We start from the raw sequence: 22826 nt of genomic DNA, 5'->3' as shown, positions 1-22826 counted from the left end.
AACAACCCCAGACTATTATTCCTCCACCACACAACTTTACAGTTGATACTATGCAGAGGGTGAAGGGATTCATCACTCCAGAGAAAGCGTTTCCACTGCTCCAGAGTTCAATGGCGGCGAGCTTTACACCACTCCAGCCAACGCATGGTGATCTTGGGCTTGTGTGCGGCTGCTTGGCCATGGAAACTCATTTTATGAAGCTCCGGACCAACAGTTCTTGTGCTGACGTTGCCTCCAGAGGTAGTTTGGAACTCGGTAATGAATGTTGCAAAAGAGGACAGACAACTTTTATGCCCTACGCGCTTCAGCACTCGGTAGTCCCGTTCTGTGAGCTTGTGTGGCCTACCACTTTACGGCTGAGCAGTTATTGCTCCTAGACTTTTACACTTCACAAAAACAGCACTTCGAGTTGACCGGGGCATCCCATTACGGTGCCATGTTGAAAGCTCTTTAGTACGGCCATTTTACTGACAATGTGTGTCTATGGAGATTGCATGGCTCGTGCTCGATTTTATACACCTGTCAGCAACGGGTGTGGCTGAAATAGTTGAATCACCTAATTTGAAGGTGTGTCCACATACACTAGATATATAAAAGTATCTTGATTACATCATAAGCATTCAACTGCCTGAGTCAATACATGTTAGAATCACCTTTGGCAACAATTACAGTTGTGTCTTTCTGGGTAAGGCTCTAAGAGCCTTGCACACCTGGATCGTAGAATATTTGCACATTATTATTTTTGTCAAGTTGGTTGTTGATCATTGCAAGACAACCATTTTCAAATCTTGCCACTGATTTTCAAGCCGATTTAAGTCAAAACTGTAACTAGGCCAATCAGGAACACTCAATGTGGTATTGGTAAGCAACTCCAGTGTTTATTTGGACTTGTGCTTTCGGTTACTGTCCTGCTGAAAGGTGAATTTGTCTCCCAGTGTCTGGTGGAAAGCAGACTGAACCAGGCTCTATTCTATTTCTTTTATCCTAAAAAAACTCCCTTGCCGATGACAAGCATGCCCATAACATGATGCAGCAATCACAATGCTTGAAAATATGAATGGTACTCAGAAATGTGTTGTGTTGGATTTGCCCCAAATATAACGCTTTGTATTCAGGACATACAGTTGAAGTCGGATGTTTACATACACTTAGGTTGGGACCATGCAGCCGTCATACCGCTCAGGAAGGAGACGCATTCAGTCTCCTAAAAATTAACATACTTTGATGCGAAAAGTGCAATTCAATCCCAAAACAACAGCAAAGTACCTTGTGAAGATGCTGGAGGAAACAGGTACAAAAGTATCTATATCCACAGTAAAACGAGTCCTATATCGACATAACCTGAAAGGCCGCTCAGCAAGGAAGAAGCCACTGCTCCAAAACCGCCATAAAAAAGCCAGAATACGGTTTGCAATGAACATCGTTATGTTTGGAGGAAAAAGGGGGATGCTTGCAAGCCGAAGAACACCATCCCAACCGTGAAGCACGGGGGTGGGGGTGCTTTGCTGCAGGAGGGACTGGTGCACTTCACAAAATAGATGGCATCATGAGGGTGGAAATTATGTGGATATATTGAAGCAACATCTCAAGACATCAGTCAGGAAGTTAAAGCTTGGTCGCAAATTGGTCTTCCAAATGGACAATGACCACAAGCATACTTCCAAAGTTGTGGCAAATGGCTTAAGGACAACAAAGTCAAGGTATTGGAGTGGCCATCACGAAGCCATGAACTCAATCCTACAGAAAATATATGGGCAGAACTGAAAAAGCATGTGCGAGCAAGGAGGCCTACAAACCTGACTCAGTTACACCAGCTCTGTCTGGAGGAATGGGCCAAAATTCACCCAACTTATTGTGGGAAGCTTGTGGAAGGCTACACGAAACGTTTGACCCAAGTGAAGCAATTTAAAATGCAATGCTACTAAATACTAATTGAGTGTATGTAAACTTCTGACCCACTGGGAATGTGATGAAAGAAATAAAAGCTGAAATAAATCACTACTTTTATTCTGACATTTCACATTCATAAAATGAAGTGGTGATACTAACTGACCTAAGACAGGGAATTTTTACTAGGATTACATTCAGGAATTGTGAAAAACTGAGTTTAAATGTATTTGTCTAAGATACATGTAAACTTTCGACTTCAACTGTAAATTCAAGTTTTGCAGTTTTACTTTAGTGCCTTATTGCAAACAGGATGCACATTTTGGAATTCTGTATAGGTTTCCTTCTTTTCACTCTGTAATTTAGGTTAGTATTGTGGAGTAAATACAATGTTGTTGATCCATCCTCAGTTTTGTCCTATCGCAGCCATTCAACGCTTACGGTTTTAAGTTACCATTGGGCTCATGGTGAAATCCCTGAGCGGTTTCCTTCCTCTCAGGCAACTGAGTTAGGAAGGACACCTGTATCTTTGTAGTGACTGGGTGTATTAATACACCATCCAAAGTGTAATTAATAACTTCACCATGCTCAAAGGGATATTCAATGTCTGCTTTTCATTTTGTTTTTACCCATCTATCAATAAGTGCCTTTGTATTTATGCTTGCCATAACAAAGGGGTTGAATACTTATGTCAAGACATTCCAGTTTTTATGTTTTTAGTTCATTTGTAAAAATGTCTACAAACATAGTTACACTTTGACAGTATGGGGTATTGTGTGTAGGCCAGTGTGACAATATCTCAATTTAAACTTTTAAATTCAGGCTGTTATACAACAACATGTGGAAAAAGTCAAAGAGTGTGAATACTTTCTGAATGCACTGTATGTCAGTAATGAAATACTGAAAACCCATAAATAAATAAAGCCCCCATAAAATCTATATTAAATTCCCTTAAATATCACAAAATACAATTAGAGTAGAGTTTAATATATCCTATTGAAAAGAAAATACGTAATTAAGTGAGTTCAGTAATCCATTTTGAAGATCTATAGATTTCTACATAATCTACCAGCTGTGTTTGAGAGAGTACATGTATACTAAACAAAAATATAAACGCAACATGTAAAGTGTTGGTCCCATGTTTCATCATCTGAAATGAAAAAAAACAAACACACAAAGCTAATTTCTCTCAAATTTTTTGCACAAACTTGTTTACATCCCTGTTAGTAAGCATTTTTCCTTTACCTAGACAATCCATCCACCTGACACGTGTGGCATATCAAGAAGCTGATTAAACAGCATGATCATTACACATGTGCACCTTGTGCTGGGGACAATATAAAGGCCAGGAAATGTCAAGCTGACTGCAGGAAAGTCCACCAGAGCTGGTGCCAGATAATTTAATGTTCATTCCTCTACCATAAGAAGCCTCCAACGCCGTTTTAGAGAATTTGGCAGTACATCCAACCGGCCTCCCAACTGTAAACCATGTGTTATCACGCCAGCCCAGGACCTCCACATCCAGTTTCTTCACCTGTGGGATCGTCTGACACTAGCCACCCAGACAGCTGATGAAACTGTGGGTTTGCACAACCAAAGAATTTCTGCACAAACTGTCAGAAACCGTCTCACGGAAGCGCTGATTCAGAGGGGTTGGGTTAATAAGGAAGACATTTTAGTTGAATGCAATCAGTTGTACAACTCGTCATCCTCACCAGGGTCTTGACCTGATTGCAGTTTGGCATCGTAACCAACTTCAGTGGGCAAATGCTCACTTTCGATGGCCACTGGCACACTGGGAAAGTGTGCTCTTCACAGATGAATCTCGGTTTAAACTGTAAGGGGCAGATGGCAGACAGCGTGTATGGCATTGTGTGGGTGAGTGGCTTGCTGATGTCAACGTTGTGAACAGAGAGAAATCCATGTGAAATCCATGGTGGCGGTGGGGTTATGGTATGGGCAGGTATAAGCTACGGACAACGAACACAATTGCACATTATCAATGGCAATTTAAATGCAGAGATACCATGATGAGATCCTGAGGCCCATTGTCGTGCCATTCATCCACTGCCATCACCTCATGTTTCAGCGTGATAATGCATGGCCCATGCCGCAAGGATCTGTACACAATTCCTGGAAGATAAAAATGTCCAAGTTCTTCCATGGCCTGCATACTCACCAGACATTTCACCCATTGAGCATGTTTGGGATGCTCTTGATCGACATGTACGACAGCATGTTCCAGTTCCTGCCAATATCCAGCAACTTCGCACAGACAATGAAGAGGAGTTTGACAACATTCCACAGGCCACAATCAACAGCCTGATCCACTCTATGCGAAGGAGATCTATCGTGCTGCATGAGGCAAATGGTAGTCACACCAGATACTGACCGGTTTTCTGATCCATGCCCCAACCTTTCTTTAAGGTATCTGTGACCAACAGATGCATATCTGTATTCCCAGTCATGTGAAATCCATAGATTAGGGCCTAATTAATTAATTTCAATTGACTGATTCCCTTATAAGAACTATAACTCAGTAATATCTTTGACATTGTTGCATGTTGCGTTTATATTTTTGTTCAGTGTACATGTCAAACCACACTGGAATGTCCAATTCTTTTATAAGAATTTGTTCATTCTTGTTTCCTATTCCATCCTTTCTCCATATCTTAAAATGGTTTACATTCAAATGGCCAGCAAATTTCTCCATGTTCAGAAGGCACCCATTGGCTACTGTTTCTCCATGTGAGAGCCAGGAAGTGGTCAGGTCCAGGGACATTCCAGATTCAGGCACTGGGTTACTGGAACTGCTGCAGCAGATGTAGTAGTCAAGGATGTGTATATCATTCATTGTCAAGAGTTCACGCTTGTGTATGACCACAATGGTATTGTGTGATTGAAAGTTCAATGTTCCTGGGAGGGAAGGCACTGAGATGCATAGGCGATCACTCAGTAGATTTGCACACTTTGCACAGATAGCAAGCTGTGGATGGTAGGAGTTGGCAGTCTCCATTGTCCAACAGTTAGTGGTTTAGCATTAAGGCTTGATCTTCCACAGCTGTAGAAGAGACAAGAAGGAGGGTGCATTTAAAAACACAGCACATATACTCACTTTTGGAAGTTAATACACTGCTCAAAAAAATAAAGGGAACACTTAAACTACACAATGTAACTCTAAGTCAATCACACTTCTGTGAAATCAAACTGTCCACTTAGGAAGCAACACTGATTGACAATACATTTCACATGCTGTTGTGCAAATGGAGTAGACAAAAGATGGAAATTATAGGCAATTAGCAAGACACCCCCAATAAAGGAGTGATTCTGCAGGTGGTGACCACAGACCACTTCTCAGATCCTATGCTTCCTGGCTGATGTTTTGGTCACTTTTGAATGCTGGCGGTGCTTTAACTCTAGTGGTAGCATGAGACGGAGTCTACAACCCACACAAGTGGCTCAGGTAGTGCAGCTCATCCAGGATGGCACATCAATGCGAGCTGTGGAAAGAAGGTTTGCTGTGTCTGTCAGCGTAGTGTCCAGAGCATGGAGGCGCTACCAGGAGACAGGCCAGTACATCAGGAGACGTGGAGGAGGCCGTAGGAGGGCAACAACCCAGCAGCAGGACCGCTACCTCCGCCTTTGTGCAAGGAGGAGCACTGCCAGAGCCCTGCAAAATGACCTCCAGCAGGCCACAAATGTGCATGTGTCAGCATATGGTCTCACAAGGGCTCTGAGGATCTCATCTCGGTACCTAATGGCAGTCAGGCTACCTCTGGCGAGCACATGGAGGGCTATGCGGCCCCACAAAGAAATGCCACCCCACACCATGACTGACCCACCGCCAAACCGGTCATGCTGGAGGATGTTGCAGGCAGCAGAACGTTCTCCACGGCGTCTCCAGACTCTGTCACGTCTGTCACATGTGCTCATGTGCTCAGTGTGAACCTGCTTTCATCTGTGAAGAGCACAGGGCGCCAGTGGCGAATTTGCCAATCTTGGTGTTCTCTGGCAAATGCCAAACGTCCTGCACGGTGTTGGGCTGTAAGCACAACCCCAACCTGTGGACGTCGGGCCCTCATATCACCCCCATGGAGTCTGTTTCTGACCGTTTGAGCAGACAAATGCACATTTGTGGCCTGCTGGAGGTCATTTTGCAGGGCTCTGGCAGTGCTCCTCCTTGCACAAAGGCGGAGGTAGCGGTCCTGCTGCTGGGTTGTTGCCCTCCTACGGCCTCCTCCTCGTCTCCTGATGTACTGGCCTGTCTCCTGGTAGCGCCTCCTTGCTCTGGACACTACGCTGACAGACACAGCAAACCTTCTTGCCACAGCTCGCATTGATGTGCCATCCTGGATGAGCTGCACTACCTGAGCCACTTGTGTGGGTTGTAGACTCCGTCTCATGCTACCACTAGAGTGAAAGCACCGCCAGCATTCAAAAGTGACCAAAACATCAGCCAGGAAGCATAGGAACTGAGAAGTGGTCTGTGGTCACCACCTGCAGAATCACTCCTTTATTGGGGGTGTCTTGCTAATTGCCTATAATTTCCACCTTTTGTCTATTCCATTTGCACAACAGCATGTGAAATTTATTGTCAATCAGTGTTGCTTCCTAAGTGGACAGTTTGATTTCACAGAAGTGTGATTGACTTGGAGTTACATTGTGTAGTTTAAGTGTTCCCTTTATTTTTTTGAGCAGTGTACAAATGTACTAGGAGGAAAACAACTGACAGAGGTGAAGAGTCACTGTTTGGTAAACAGTGTTTAATTTCTAAAAATGTATTTGACTAGGCAAGTCAATTAAGATCAAACGCTGGGCCAATTGTGCTCCACCACATATCAGTGTTCTGCTACAGCACTGTGGTATTAGAAGTGTCTCCACTCACTCTGATGTTGAAGCCGAGCAGATCGCTGACCACAGCGGAGACTGCAGACAGGATGACCACACGTGTGATGTTGTAGATAAGAGGGTTCACAGTCAGACCCAGCAGTCGGAAGGGGGTGTCAAGCTCCTGTGAAAGGGTTGGTATGAAAAGCTAGAGATGCCTTCACTGCACGTAATGCTGAATAAACAACTACCAGCCCAAAAGATGTGACTAAGTCCAAATATTCATAATATGGATAAAGTTTAAAGACATGCTTACTTTCATTAATTTTGTTGCAAGCTTCAGAACATTGTTCACTATGTTCAACATTTCTTTCTTGTTGGGCTTCTTTTCCATCTTAAGATACAAGTTGATCTGAAAGAATTGAGGAGATACATTACTGAAAGTATTAAAGTGGTCTGTCTGCATGTGCACGTGTGTGTGTTGTAGGGAGCCTCACCTGTTCCGTCAGCAGCACTGACACGTTGCTGTATTTACAGTTGGTCTCGGAGCCCAGGGTGGCCAGGCGGAGCAGGAAGAGGATGAGAGAGGAACCCCACACCATGAGCTCCCAGTTGGTCTCCGAGTCCAGGAAGGTGTGGTGACTGTTCAGGAGCTGGGAGTTAGAGATAGAAAAAGAGTACTCGATCTTTCATCGATTGAGTTCCTACAGGTTGGACCTTAACCAATGCCCATTCATAACGAGGGGAAGGTAAATCATGGTGTTTCCTGGAATCCTGTGTATTTATCAGAGATACACACACTCTTTCTTATCGATATGTCTGACCTGTGTACACAAGATGAAGGCGATGGAGAGGGCCAGGAGGAAGATGGAGGAGACGATGACATCAACGGAACGCTGGGGCCCACGTCTCTGTGATGAACGGGAAAAAAGAATAAGACATTAATCAATGAGGGTAAGACATTAATCACCCCCTACTGGTCAAAGCCATACACTGAAGTATACCTAAAAAAGTCATAGGAGTAGTGAGAGTAAGTCAGACCTTGAGGAAGGAGCGGAGCGACAGCCACATCTTTATGTTCCTAACATTCTTCAGCCTGAAATGGGGGATTTCCCACTTCTTAGCCTTTCGTGCTGAGGTGATGTGGTTGAAGAGTTTGGCGAAAACAAGCCGCTGTTGTTGAAAGAGAACCACGCAAAAACCTATGTCAGCCACACAATTTCTAGCATGTTTGTTTTGTAGTGGTATGTCTACTACAGTAGTGGGACTAACATGCTGACCTGTTTGTAGGTCCTCTCTGCCACACACATCATGAAGAAGAAGAGTCCTGTGAGGCAAAGCCTCTCCACGGTGGTGATGAAGAAGAAGGCGTAGATCTGGGTGTTGGGTGGCCCCACCACCATGACAGCCAGCTCTACCAGGGACAGGGAGCTCAGGCGCTTCATGTCCAGCTGCTGTGCCAGGCGGAAGACAAAAGGAAGCAGTGCCAGTGTGGCAGTGAACAACCCCCCCAGGGCTAGGTAACCCATGCCCTGCTCCACCACCTTCACCTACACAGGAGAAATGACCTGTTAGGAGGGGAGTGGCATGGAGCACAGAGTACACACACCTAATAGTGTTTCTATAAATAGAATCAGACAGAATCCATTTCCAGTCCCAAAGCATTACAGACCAGCATTCCCTCTGTATTGGATGTGTGTTAATTCTACCAAAAAGGCATCAGTGTGTAATGAAGTGGTCATAGGAGGTGTACCCGTGTGAGGATGATCCCACTGATCTCCAGTACTGACATATCTGCTTTCTTGCACTCCCCCTGCTCCCAGATGATGACACTGACCCGGTCTCTGGATGGGTGGCACGCCTGCAGCCACGATAGATGGCCCTGTCGGGAGAGAAAGCTGGTGAGCTGATATATACTTACCCTTTCTGTGATTAAAGTGAGTCCTTGTGGACGGACCCACCTGCAGCAGGGTCTCATCATCACTGCTGAGAGTGGTGAACGGGGGGAGGGTCAGGCCAGGGCCGTATCGCCCGTCCCCCTCACTGTCACTGCTGCCAGTGGAGGCGGTGTCAGGCCCCTGAAGAAGCTCCTCCCATATTGTGTCATCTGTGTCAGAAGCCGGACGTGAGACTTCAGCCCTAAGGCGCTCCACTTCATGAGGTTTCACCTTAGTGTCCATGGCACCTCCACTACTTTCCTCCTGTGCAAATAATAGGTCAAACTAAATGTCCCCCTTTCACTCTGGCTACAATAAACAGAGCAGGACTCACTGCCTCTTAAGGTTTACCTGAGGCGATGAGGGGTTTGAGAAGGAGTGAAGGCGTCTCTTCCTGAGGACAGAGGCAGGTATAGTTCCAGCTACACCAGTAGGTAGTTTTTCTTCCTCATCCTCCTCACTGGAAAGTTCGTCAGAGGCCCCAAAGCCTGACTTTCTCTGGTTGTTCTGGAACAGCATCACAATCAACAATAGAATCCGCAGGATAAACAGCAACACCACCTTGGTAGCCAAAATGTCAATCACAGACAAAGCCCCTTAAAAGCCCCGCCCAGCCTTACAACCTGCTAGACACATTTGCTCAGGCAACACAAAAAGTAACAAATACATTTTGAGATTCCCCACACACATGAAAATAGGAACTTTTGGAACTCTGGTAGCCCTTAACACTCTAACCTTATACGGGTCAAAATTGCAGATTTGGGCATTGATAAGCACCTAAATTTGAATGCAGTGGCTGTACAGTAACATGCTATAAATTGTCAGAGCTCAGGCTCTGCGCTTCACAGTGCTTTATAGGTTTTGACTGACAGCTGTTCTGAACTTGAACACCTAGTGCATCAAAAAGTTGCACACATCCCTCCCCGCTGAGTGAGGGAAATGCTGTAAATTAAGAGGACTTGATGAGATGTTAATAAATTATATTAATACCGCTTTGATGTCATACAAGCAAGCCAAACACCCGTGAATCCAAATGTGAACTTCACATTTCCATTTAATTTAAACTCATGTCATATACAGTGTAAGGCTGTCCCCGAGAGTCATCCTGTTCTTTCGACCAATCGATTGGTTGAAAATGTTTTAAATTTATATTTCCATATACACTACTGTTCAAAGGTTTGGGATCACTTAGAAATGTCCTTGTTTTTGAAAGAAAAGCTAATTTTTGGTCCATTAAAATAACATAAAATTGATCAGAAATACAGTGTAGACATTGTTAATGACAATTGTAGCTGGAAACAGCTGATTTTTAATGGAATATCTACATAGGCGTACAGAGGCCCATTATCAGCAACCATCACTCCTGTGTTCCAATAGCACGTTGTGTTAGCTAATCCAAGTTTATCATTTTAAAAGGCTAATTGATCATTTGAAAATGCTTTTGCAATTATGTTAGCACAGCTGAAAAGTGTTGTGCTGATTAAAGAAGCAATGAAACTGGCCTTCTCTAGACTAGTTGAGTATCTGGAGCATCAGATCAGATTTGTGGGTTCGAAGCTCAAATTGGCCAGAAACAAAGAGCTTTCTTCGGAAACTCGTCACTCTATTCTTGTTCTGAGAAATAAAGGCTATTCCATGCGAGAACTTGCCAAGAAACTACCCGCAAAACACCAGTCTCAACGTCAACAGTGAAGAGGCGACTCCGGGATGCTGGCCTTCTAGGCAGAGTTCCTCTGTCTAGTGTCTGTGTTCTTTTGCCCATCTTAATCTTTTATTTTTATTGGCCAGTCTGAGATATGGCTTTTTCTTTGCAACTCTGCCTAGAAGGCCAGCATCCCGGAGTCGCCTCTTCACTGTTGACGTTGAGACTGGTGTTTTGCGGGTACTATTTAATGAAGCTGCCAGTTGAGGATTTGTGAGGCGTCTGTTTCTCAAACTAGATACTCTAATGTACTTGTCCTCTTGCTCAGTTGTGCACCGGGGCCTCCCACTCTTTTTAAAACCATCGACATACAGTTGAAGTCGGAAGTTTACATGCACCTTAGACAAATACATTTAAACTCAGTTTTTCACAATTCCTGACATTTAATCCTAGTAAAAAATCCCTGTCTTAGGTCAGTTAGGATCACCACTTTATTTTAAGAATGTGAAATGTCAGAATAATAAGTAGAGAGAATTATTTATTTCAGATTTTATTTCTTTCATCACATTCCCAGTGGGTCAGAAGTTTACATACACTCAATTAGTATTCGGTAGCATTGCCTTAAAATTGTTTAACTTGGGTCAAACGTTTCGGGCAGCCTTCCACAAGCATCCCACAATAAGTTGGGTGAATTTTGGCCCATTCCTCCAGACAGAGCTGGTGTAACTGAGTCAGGTTTGTAGGCCTCCTTGGTCGCACACGCCTTTTCAGTTCTGCCCACAAATTCTCGATAGGATGAGGTCAGGGCTTTGTGATGGCCACTCCAATACCTTGACTTTGTTGTCCTTAAGCCATTTGCCACACCTTTGGAAGTATGCTTGGGGTCATTGTCCATTTGGAAGACCCATTTGCGACCAAGCTTTACCTTCCTGACTGATGTCTTGAGATGTTGCTTCAAAACATCCACATAATTTCCCTTCCTCATGACCCATCTATTTTGTGAAGTGCACCAATCCCTCCTGCAGCAAAGCACACCCACAACATGATGCTGCCACCGCCGTGCTTCACGGTTGGGATTGTGTTCTTCGGCTTGCAAGCCTCCCCCTTTTTCCTCCAAACATAACGATGGTCATTATGGCAAACAGTTCTATTTTTGTTTCATCAGACCAGAGGACATTTTTCCAAAAAGTAAGATCTTTGTCCCCATGTGCAGTTGCAAACCGTAGTCTTGATTTTATATGGCGGTTTTGGAGCAGTGGCTTCTTCCTTGCTGAGCGGCCTTTCAGGTTATGTTGATATAGGACTCGTTTTACTGTGGATATAGATACTTTTGTACCTGTTCCCTTCAGCATCTTCACAGGGTCCTTTGCTGTTGTTTTGGGATTGATTTGCACTTTTCACACCAAAGTATGTTCATCTCTAGGAGACAGAACGCGTCTCCTTCCTGAGTGGTATGATGGCTGCGTGGTTCCATGGTGTTTATACTTGCGTACTATTGTTTGTACAGATGAACGTGGTACCTTCAGGCATTTGGAAATTGCTCCCAAGGATGAGCCAGACTTGTGGAGGTCTACAATTATTTTCTGAGGTCTTTGCTCATTTCTTTTGATTTTCCCATGATGTCAAGCAGAGGCACTCAGTTTGAAGGTAGGCCTTGAAATACATCCACAGGTACACCTCCAATTGACTCAAATTATGTCAATTAGCCTATCAGAAGCTTCTAAAGCCATGGCATCAAGGAATTTTCCAAACTGTTTAAAGGCAATATACATGGAGCACTGTAATGCAGTGATCTGTTTCACAAGTCAACTTAGTGTATGTAAACTTCTGACCAACTGGAATTGTGATACAGTGAATTATAAGTGAAATAATCTGTCTGTAAGCAATTGTTGGAAAAATGACTTGTGTCATGCACAAAGTAGATGTCCTAACCGACTTGCCAAAATTATAATTTGTTAACAAGAAATTTGTGGAGTGGTTGAAAAACAAGTTTTAATGACTCCAACCTAAGTGTATGTAAACTTCCGACTTCAACTGTATGCACTGTAAGCACACTGTTTGATAAAATAATTGAGACACGCAAATGACTCATGAAAGAGCCAGATGGTCACACTGTGTTAAAAATAATGACAGCGAGTGCCTGTGTGACTTGCGCACGTTGTCAAGCTCTCCTCCCTAATGCAGTGAAAAGGCACCACAACACAGCAAGTGTTAGTTTCTTACTTGTTTCTGATTTAAAATGTCCTTTCCCGAAATCCCAATTCGTTTAGGATCCTTGCTCTCTTTACGTGAAACATGTAAGCATCACATGCATGTGACCAATAGTCCCTGACCTATAGCCTATCATAATCACATCAATAAATTGATTATAAACGCCGAACACAGTAATGTTGACAGCAAAATGGATGCAGAGAACGTAAAAAAGAAACTCGAATTGAGCAAATGTTTACTGGTTGCTCAGGGAAAGGGGAAGTCAGATCTGTGGAAGACATTTGACTTGGTTATGTAAACTACTGGAGATCAAGAAAAAGGAGGGTATAGAAGCAAGCGCTGCATGAGTATTAGGATTGCCAAAAGGTTGCTGTTAGATTACAATATAATTTTTTCTGACCATTTGGAACAGTGTAAACAACACTAAATGAATAAGTGTACCAGAGAGTCTGTTCTAAGGAAGAAAAAGATATACAAAGCCTTTATTACAGCAGACTAAAAACAGTTGCATGCATTCGTGAATTGCGGTTTATTTACTGCATAGGCTAATTATTCAAAGCTCCCTTTGTTATTCAATTTTAAAACTAAAATGCTTGATTGCATTTCAAAGCATGAATGTCTCATATGTTGTGTGACGGTATGAACAAATTAATGACTGATTGATACAGTAGCCTGTATTGAAATATAGGCCTAAGTAAATTACGGTATTAAGACTGAACCGGACGTAGTCTTAGGCCTACAGCTCGATGGCTGGGTATACAAGGCTACTTTACAAAGCCTACTAATGATAACAACATTAGTTATTATTATAAAGATGATCATAATAACAATTGTAATAATAACAATAAGAAGGAAATCAAGAAAAAGGAGGGTATAGGAGCGAGAGCTGCGTGGATATTATGTGTGACAAACAGGTGCTGTTAGATTACAATATACATGTTCTGCCTGTTGGAACAGTGTAAACAACACTAAATAAATTATAAGTAATACCAGTCTGTTCTAACGGAAAACAATTGTAAAGCCTTTATTACGGGCATAGCAAATATTAAAAACAGCCAAATCTGTGAAATTTCTTTATCCGTCATTTTGCCGTTGCATGAGGCTTGGTGCTCACGGAATCAGTAGGCTATTAAACAAACACTCAAACAGTCAACAGAAGCAAGATCTGCCTTATTTCTGTAGATATACAGTACCAGTCAAAAGTTTGATACACCTACTCATTCAAGGGTTTTTCTTTATTTTTACTATTTTCTACATTGTAGAATAATAGTGAAGACATCAAAACTATTAAATAACACATCTGGAATCATGTAGTAACCAAAAAGCAGCCACCCTTTGCCTTGATGACAGCTTTGCACACTCATGGCATTCTCAACCAGCTTCATGAATGCATTTCAGTTAACAAGTGTGCCCTGTTAAAAGTTAATCTGTGGAATTTATTTTCTTCTCAATGCATTTGAGCCAATCAGTTGTGTTGTGACAAGGTAGGGGTGGTATACAAAATATAGCCTTATTTGGTAAAAGACCAAGTCCATATTATGGCAAGAACAGCTCAAATAAGCAAAAAAGAAACAGTCCATAATTACTTTAAGGTCAGTCAATATGTAAAATTTTAAGAAATTTGAAAGTTTCTTCAAGTGCATCCGCAAAAACCATCAAGCGCTATGATGAACCTGACTCTCATGAGGACCCGCGACAGGAAAGTAAGACCCAGAGTTACCTCTGCTGCAGAGGATAAGTTCATTAGAGTTACTAGCCTCAGATTGCAGCCCAAATAAATGCTTCAAAGTTCAAGTAACAGACACATCTCAACATCAACTGTTCAGAGGAGACTACATGAATCAGACCTTCATGGTCGAATTGCTGCAAATAAACCACTACTAAAGGACACCAATAATAAGAAGAGACTTGCATGGCCAAGAAACACGAGCAATGGACATTAGACCGGTGGAAATCTGTCCTTTGGTCTAGTAAATCCAAATTGGAGATTTTTGGTACAACCGCCGTGACGTTGTGAGACATAGAGTAGGTGAGCGGATGATCACCGCACGTGTGGTTCCCACCATGAATCATGGAGGAGGTGTGATGGTGCTTTGCTGGTGACACGGTCCGTGATTTATTTAGAATTCAAGGGACACTTAACCAGCATGAGTACCACAGCATTCTGCAGTGATACGCCATCCCATCTGGTTTGCGCTCATTTGTTTATCAAAAGGGAAATAACCCAAAACACACCTCCAGGTTGTGTAAGGGCTATTTGACCAAGAAGGAGAGTGATGGAGTGCTGCATCAGATGACCTGGCCTCCAATCACCCAACCTCAACCCAATTGAGATGGTTTGGGATGAGTTGGACCGCAGAGTAAAGGAAAAGCAGCCAACAAGTGCTCAGCATATGTGGGAACTCCTTCAAGTCTGTTGGAAAAGCATTCAAGGTGAAGCTGGTTGAGAGAATGCCAAGAGTGTGTAAAGCTGTCATCAAGGCAAAGGGTGGCTACTTTGAAGAATCTCTAATATAAAATGCATTTTGATTTGCTTAACATTGTCGGTTACTATATGATTCCATATGTGTTAGTTCATAGTTTTGATGTCTTCACTATAATTCTACAATGTAGAAAATAGTAAAAATAAAGTAAAAACCCTTGAATGAGTAGGTGTGTCCAAACTTTAGACTGGTACTGTCACACCCTGATCTGTTTCACCTGTCTTGTGCTTGTCTCCACTCCCTTCCAGGTGTCGCTCATTTCCCCCATTATCCCCTGTGCATTTATACCCGAGTTTTCTGTTTGTCTGTTGCCAGTTTGTCTTGTCTCATCAAGCCTACCAGCATGTTTTTCCCATACTCCCGTTTCTCTCTAGCCCTTGTTTTTCTAGTTTTTCCAGTTTTGACTACTCTGCCTGCCCCGAACCCACCTGCTGTTCTGTACCTGTCTGACTCTGCCCTGGATTACCAACCTCTGCCTGTCCTTGACCTGTCGTCTGCCTGCCCCGTTTTGTTAATAAACATCTGTGATTCGAACGGTCTGCATCTGGGTCTTATCCTGTATATGGATGATGTATATAAAGCCAGGCACATTTAACAGTTAGGCTGTTGATAGACCTAATTAGGTTGGAGTTTGCTGGCTCCTCAATTTTCTTAAGCCCTATTTCGCACAGTACTAGTATTACTAGAGAACGTTGGTTATGTAATTATTACCCCAGAATGTCTGTTATTCCAGAGGACGACTAGGACGGGATAAATTTTTTCCAAACTGCCCCCTGTAATTCTAAAATGTTTTCAAAAAAATGGACAGTTATGACGGAAGCCTGGAGTGTTTTTTTTCTACACAAAGATATTTCAACAAGTCCATGCGATAACAGTGTCGCCATAATATTTGAATTGAGGAAGTGTGATAATAATCATTAGGATATTTTAGCGATCTGCAGTAGACATCCTAAATGCCGCCCAGCCTTCAGATGTGAGCTGAACAGTGCACTTGCACTGTAGATGTGTTTTAAGGCTATGGATGCAAAAGTGAACTTATCATTCTCAAACGTTTAGGTCAGTTGTATGCTGCTTTGCGATCTATTAACCAAGGGATACATTAAATAGGTGCAATATTCTTCACAGGTGCATTTGGCAATATTCAATTCATACGCACAAAACATATGAACAAAAGCATTCACTGTGAAAGTTGATACATGTAGGCCCTTCATTTTTAGCCTATGCAGTTATTGTTTTCTTGCTCACTTGCTCAAACCGTGAGCAACACCTGTCAAACGCAGACATTTCTCTCAAAACATAGGGATGTCGATTTGCATGGGACTAGTATTGTCAGAGGACCTTGGAGTTCACCAAAAAACATTAGGTTATTCTGGCTGGAATTGTTACTTTCCTGTCATGTACAAATTATTGACATGGCAGATTTGGACAGGACTAAAATTTGATTTATTAGTGTTGCACCATTATTCTTACATAATCATATACAATTTCAGTATCACGTCTTAGAATGATGGATTGTGCCATTCGTGCGGCCACCGCAGTCAACTGAGACAGGCATGAATTAGACAGGTGTTTTGTGCACATTGAAAAAAACACAATTGCAACCGCTCGACTAAAGAAATCTCGGTCGACCAACAGCCTATCGACCATAAAATCGACCAGTCGACTAAATGGGGTCAGCCCTAATAGAGTGTCAACGTTTATGATCACTATGTTTGATGTTCAGTTACAATATGACATGGCGTCATACCCTGGGTTGTTCTGAACAGAAAGAGCCTGTTTGTCTATTGTGAAGAGATGCACCTGAATGCACTCATTACTCCTTTCTATGGGGACCAAAATTACCATCTATTTCTCTGAAATGCCTTGTGAAAGTCAAACACTGTAAGATCGTATTTTACAACTTAGCTAGTCATGTTGGCAATAAAACACGTTTTGAAATTATGCCCAACTGAACCAGACTGCGATTTATAATGGGCTGTTTTTGGATTGCATGAAACAACAACAGTGATTGTGTGATGGCAGGAATACATTGTTGTGCTCCAAACAAAACAACTACAAGTGTGCTTGCTCTAGTTCCTCAACGGCACAGCTAGGAGAGCTCAAAAAAAGCACCTTATAGTTGAAGACTCTTCTTTGAGTCATAAAAAAGTGCATTTCAATTTAGGAACTCTACACACTTTGGAGAGGTGTGTCACCACTTGGAGACACCAGTTAGTCCTCTCATTCAAACCCTTGTCATTTTTGTTGTCTTATGTTGCACCTACCGCACATTTTGCAGGAATATTCTTATCATGTTACCGAATGTATCAAGAGTATTTTCAGACTTCGCTATCAACAAATGTGGCAAAAAGCACAGTAAATGTAAAATGCACATAACATCAACAGTGTAATGTTTGGATTCAGTCTTGTGTCCGGTGAACTGTTGTGTCCTCAACTTTGGTCTAATAATTTTGCCATTATCTCCAAACTATTCCCTTTCTATTGCTACCATGGTTATGCATTTCATATTTCTTCTGTAAGAAACAATTCAATTTAGCCCCATCCATATAGGCCAATTCCTAGAGTGTAAAGGGTTAACGACTGCTTAACTCACAAACATGAATTATTGCTTTATGTTCAGGTAGAGGATCTGGTCATTGTTTGTATGGCCTTACCCTTCTCTCCTCTGATCTGTACAACCTCTGGTTTTCCTCCAGCTGCCAAGGCTGCAGCTCAGTGTCCCCGTCGTTCCCCTGTCCCTCTGTTCTCTTCAATCCTCTACCCTTCCTTGGCCTGAATGAATGTTGAGAAATGAGGGAACATGTTATACAGTGTGAGAGCAGTTTGCAAGAGTGTATAAAAGGGTGAGCACACAGCAGTGTGTGTGTGTTACATGCTGTAAGAGTACAACCTCCTCCTTCGTGCAGGGCTGGTGCTGCTCACAGGGCTGTCTGAGGGGCTCCGGTTGGACTCAGTGGACACTATCTGGCAGTGCACTGTCCCCAGCAACAACATCAGACACATGGGCCCAAATAGCTCACTAGCACTGGCTGCAGGAACTTCCATGTACAACACAGATGCTGCCACTGCAGAGAGAAAGACATTAAGTTAACAGGCCACCCAAAAATGGTAGAAACCTGCTCTTTAGAGAGTGGGGGGCCGGATGGGAGCTGTTTTACTAAGGGGTCTGCCTACAGCCTCGTTCTCAGGTCACGCGCTTTCACTTGAGAGGTTGTTCCGGTTGGAACAATATTGAACTTTTATGATAAAAACATCCTAAAGATTGAGTCTATACTTAGTTTGACAAGTTTCTTCGACCTGTAATATAACTTTTTGAACGTTTCGTCCGAATGGACCAGATCGCGCTTTTGGATTGTTTACCAAACGCCCAAACAAAAGAAGCTATTGGACATAAATTATGGACATTATCGAACAAAACAAGCATTTATTGTGGAACTGCGATTCCTGGGAGTGCATTCTGATGAAGATCATCAAAGGTAAGTGAATATTTCTAATGCTATTTATGAATAATGTTGACTACCCAACATGGCAGAGATTTCTCTGGCTGGTTTGGGCTCTGAGCGCCGTTCTCAGATTATGCTTTTCCGTAAAGTAAAAAAAAAAAATTGACACAGCGGTTGCATTCAGGAGAAGTGTATCTAAAGTTTCATGTATAATAGCCGTATTTTCATCAACATTTATTATGAGTATTTCTGTGAATTCATGTGGCTCTCTGCAATATCACTGCATGTTTTGGAACTACCGAATCTAACACGCCAATGTAAAATAAGATTTTTGGATATAAATATGAACTTTACCGAACAAAACATACATGTATTGTGTAACATGAAGTCCTATGAGTGTCATCTGATGAAGATCATCAAAGGTTAGTGATGAATTTTATCTCTATTTGTGCTTTTTGTGACTCCTCTCTTTGGAGGGAAAAATGGCTGAGTTTTTCTGTGACAAACATAATCGTTTGTGGAGCTTTCTCTGCAAAGTATTTTTGAAATCAGACACTGTGGCTGGATTAACGAGAATTGTATCTTTAAAATGGTGCCCAATACTTGTATGTTTGAGAAATTTGATTTATGAGACTTCTGTTGATTTGTATTTGGCGCCCCGCAATTTTATTGGCTGTTGGCGAGGGGTTCCGCTAGCGGAACGTGGAACCCCAGTCCTAGACAGGTTAACAGTAGACAACAAGCATGATCTGACCCATGCCTAAATCAATGTTAATGTGAGATGCGAGTTTACCTTGCATCAAGTAGAGCACCAGGATACAGGTGGAGATGGACCTGGAGGTCACCTGGATCCACCATTGGAAAAAGAAGGGGAAGAGGAGCACCCTGACCAGACCCTTACGAGTCAATGCTGTCCATGGACTATCTGGCTTGGCCTTGCTGAATGTGGATCCTGGAATAGAAGATCAATAGTGTTGCATGCACCATATCCATCCAATAAGCGACATTGTGTAAGATATAAGATATAACACCTTGTAATAAATGGATACTCACCTCTTACTAAGTCAACATCAATGAGGTCTGTCTTGATGTGGCCAGACCTCTTTGGTTTACTGTCAATACCCTGTGGGGATGACACTTAGTGACAAATGCTGATTATATAAGAAACGTGTGCATATTAGGCCAAATGTCATGAACTTACATTAAACTCTGCTTGCTCCAGAGATTTCTCCCAGACCTGCTGATCATATGCACCAATCTGTTGACACATGGACACACTTTAGTTTGTATCATCTCATGTAGGGGATTTCAGACCCTCATTACATTGTCAGTAATTCTAGCATGTCTTAGGGGCCATTTACACTAGTAAAATTTGTCTAGTGAGATCTATCTCTCTTCAACATCAGATTTGCAACTTTTCTATTTACACAAGCCTGGGATGTAGTTTGGCCAAAGCCACATTCCTGCTTCATGTGAGTGCAGCTATTAAAATACCGTAAACACCATAGTATTTAGACAACCAAAATAACGCTAGAAATTGAAACTATACAGGAGCTTCTCATCTAAACCATATTGCACAGTGTTTCACACTTAAATAATGCAATGATTCACAAATATGTGGATATTTTAAAAGCCTTTAATTTTCAATTTGTCTAACAGACCAAGAACGCTGTGTAATTGTATTAAGGCAATTGCGGTAATTCGGGTTGGGCCATGTGGTGTGGGAGAGACTTTTTCTTAAAGGGTAACTCTCAACCCCAATTTCAGCCTTTGCTCGACCCCTTCAAACTTAACAAACATTCATTCGGGTGAGATGTTGTGGGTGGGGGGAATATCTCCTAAATATTAATTTTGGGGGTGGGTAAACATCCCACCACGTTCTCACTAAAGCATATTTACCAGAAGTCCACTGGCACGCTCTGATAATAAAATGATGTGCATCGTGGGCAAATACGTCTCTGCACAGTTAGCTCACAGTGGTAAGGCGGCGAGGTCCTGACATCTACTGCCACTTGCGGTGTAAGTTCGAATTCCCCATTGAGCGTTTTCTAGACTTGACACTTTGCCAAAGTTTTTAAAAATTGCGTTGTTTAGAAGGAGTATAAGGTTGAATTGAGTTTGTGCACACGCGCACTTCACAGAGGAGGCGTTCCCAAATGGAAATATGCAAATACATACTACAACGAGCCAACAGGATCTCGCTAGCTCGTGCTTGGCTTTGCCCACCTCCTTGCTTTATCTGCCCAATATGCTTAATTTGCACCCACTGTAAACAACACAGATGAACCATCTTAGGTTAGTTACAAATATCTTTGCCAATATGGCATGCTTCAAATTCAAATACTTCAGGCGCCATTGGGAGTTTTCCAGACAACTGGTAACACAGAAAAATACGAGGTCAAATCATGACGTCAGTGATCTACAGATGGGAAAGTCGGAGCTCTAGAAAGAGGCCCAAGTTCCCGAGTTGGATGACTGTTCAAAAGGATTTTTCCTCAGTCGGAGCAAGTTTTTTTCCCTGAGTTCCCAGTTGTCTTGAACGCACTCAAGTCAGAAGTCTGAGATTTCCGAGTTACCAGTTGTTTTGAACATGGCATATCATCTACTGGTTTTACATACCTCCGGAGGTTTTATTTAGGCAAGTCAGTTAAGAACAAATTCTTATTTACAATGACGGCCTACACCGGCCAAACCTGGACGACGCTGGGCCAATTGTGCGCCGCCCTATGGCACTCAAATCACAGCCGGTTGTGGTAGTGTGGGAGACATCTCTTAAAGAGATTTGAATCTAGATCTGTCTCTTTACACAACACAAGTATCTCTCCTGGACCTAGTTTGTGTTGTCAAAGTAGTGTAAAGAGGCCCTTACCTTTTCTTGATACCAAGCTATTCTTGCCATTGTTGTTTTATGACTGTGATGAAGATTGTGTCAGGTCATTTTCCAGGGGACACAGGGGCAGATAAGATTCTGACTGCAACCCAGGCTTGTCAAAACAAAGGAAAGAACATTAGAGATAAAGCAAAAACAAAGCCATTGTGGAGTACAAAGGGCATTCACACATAACATGTTCACTCAATACCAGAATTAATCACTGCTAACTGTTTTTAATTGTGCTGCATGTACATTTGTTATACTCAATACAAAACTACTGTTAGCTGTATAGGCTACAGAACGTCAACTGACTAAAACTTACCCCAGAGCCAAAGGATAATGTGGTTGAAGATAGGTGATACAATTGTCCAACTGTATTCGGGTGAAACTCTATACTAGAAATCATTCCAAAAACATTAAAAGATCAGTCTGTACTGTTAGAACCCTCATCCAGGAGCAGTATCAAGTGGGATGGCGCAGTAACGTTATAGGATTGCAAACTAGCTAGCTCTGCCTCGCCATCATCATCATTCAGGCAACCTCAGCTAGGCTATACTTTTCAAATCGTACAAAACACGTTTCAAATTCTAAATTTGCCACCATTCAAAATAGGTAAACAGATTCGCGGCACATTTAGCTAATCTAGAAACCAGTACAGTAGTGCTATATTAGCAATAGAGGCTAGCTAGCTACCATTAAGCAAAGTTAGCTCGCCAGCTTTTCTTCAGCCCAGGAGTGGCGCACAGCTAACCAGCTAGCAGCATCTCGACTGCGGGAATTGCAAAGATTTATGAGCAATTTATTTTATTTCAGTTATTTAAACGATTTTCCAAATGCAAACTTCGTTGTCAGTTGTATTTCAAGGCGAATTCATAGAAATGCAAACCGACACGGCTCTTCCCGAAAAAAAAAAATCCCGGTTAATCGGATTCATTTTAGCCTGCTTGTTGACAATTTTCAGAACTGTCAAATCTGTGCCGCGTGTGGTCTGTGGAATATCCACATTATAATAAATAACTTGTGACAGCTCGGCTAGAGTGAAGGCTTTACCACTCTAGACTTCTAGAATAAACATCAATGCATAGAGTAAAATAAAGATTTTTACATGATGTTGATTTCCATAGCATTACTTATAACTATTTACATGTTTTGTTACTGTTGTTTTTTATCTACATTATTGTATTGTACTGTATTTGTCGTCTATCCTCACAGTTCCTGCTTGTCCAATAGAATGATAAATCCCTTACTAGTTTCAAACCTCATGTCACACATTAGTTAAATCTAAAATCCTGAAAACTGCAATGATTTACACAAATAAATAGAAGGCCTATAACAAGTAGGCTACACAGACATAATTACACAAAATAATCACAAGAAGACCATCCATGTGGTATAATAGCCCCAGAAGGACATAAAGTTTATCCAGAGCTTGGGTTACATTTGAGATATATGTCACTGAAGTCCTGGGTGTCGGCTGATGGCTGTTCATGGTCGGCTGCAGCACACACCAACTTGCTCTTGACC

The 22826-nt window shown here is 42.3% G+C and overlaps 1 protein-coding gene across 2 annotated transcripts; it reads right to left on the bottom strand.

Annotated features, from left to right (window-relative positions):
* Nucleotides 1-1986: 1986 nt before the first annotated feature.
* LOC129815147 (protein PHTF2-like) lies at nt 1987-22293 on the bottom strand. 2 transcript variants are annotated; one of them, XM_055868579.1, is made up of 18 exons: nt 21996-22293; nt 21625-21697; nt 21300-21414; nt 19632-19688; nt 19484-19553; nt 19224-19382; nt 17878-18052; nt 17642-17759; nt 9003-9158; nt 8676-8915; nt 8468-8596; nt 7995-8264; nt 7756-7887; nt 7539-7625; nt 7212-7367; nt 7031-7126; nt 6773-6898; nt 1987-4948 (listed from the first exon to the last, which is right to left on the bottom strand). In XM_055868579.1, the coding sequence occupies exons 3-18, from the start codon at nt 21327-21329 to the stop codon at nt 4928-4930; spliced, it is 2022 nt and encodes a 673-aa protein (XP_055724554.1). In that variant the 5' UTR covers nt 21330-21414; nt 21625-21697; nt 21996-22293; the 3' UTR covers nt 1987-4927. The 2 variants fall into 2 exon arrangements, with proteins under 2 accessions (XP_055724554.1, XP_055724553.1); XM_055868578.1 differs by having other exon boundaries at nt 21625-22293.
* Nucleotides 22294-22826: the final 533 nt, after the last annotated feature.

Source organism: Salvelinus fontinalis, chromosome 18 (genome assembly GCF_029448725.1).
Source record: "Salvelinus fontinalis isolate EN_2023a chromosome 18, ASM2944872v1, whole genome shotgun sequence".
NCBI classification, from domain to species: Eukaryota; Metazoa; Chordata; class Actinopteri; order Salmoniformes; family Salmonidae; genus Salvelinus; species Salvelinus fontinalis.
Note: the sequence above shows the minus strand (reverse complement) of the source record. Positions and strands in the feature narration are given on the sequence as shown.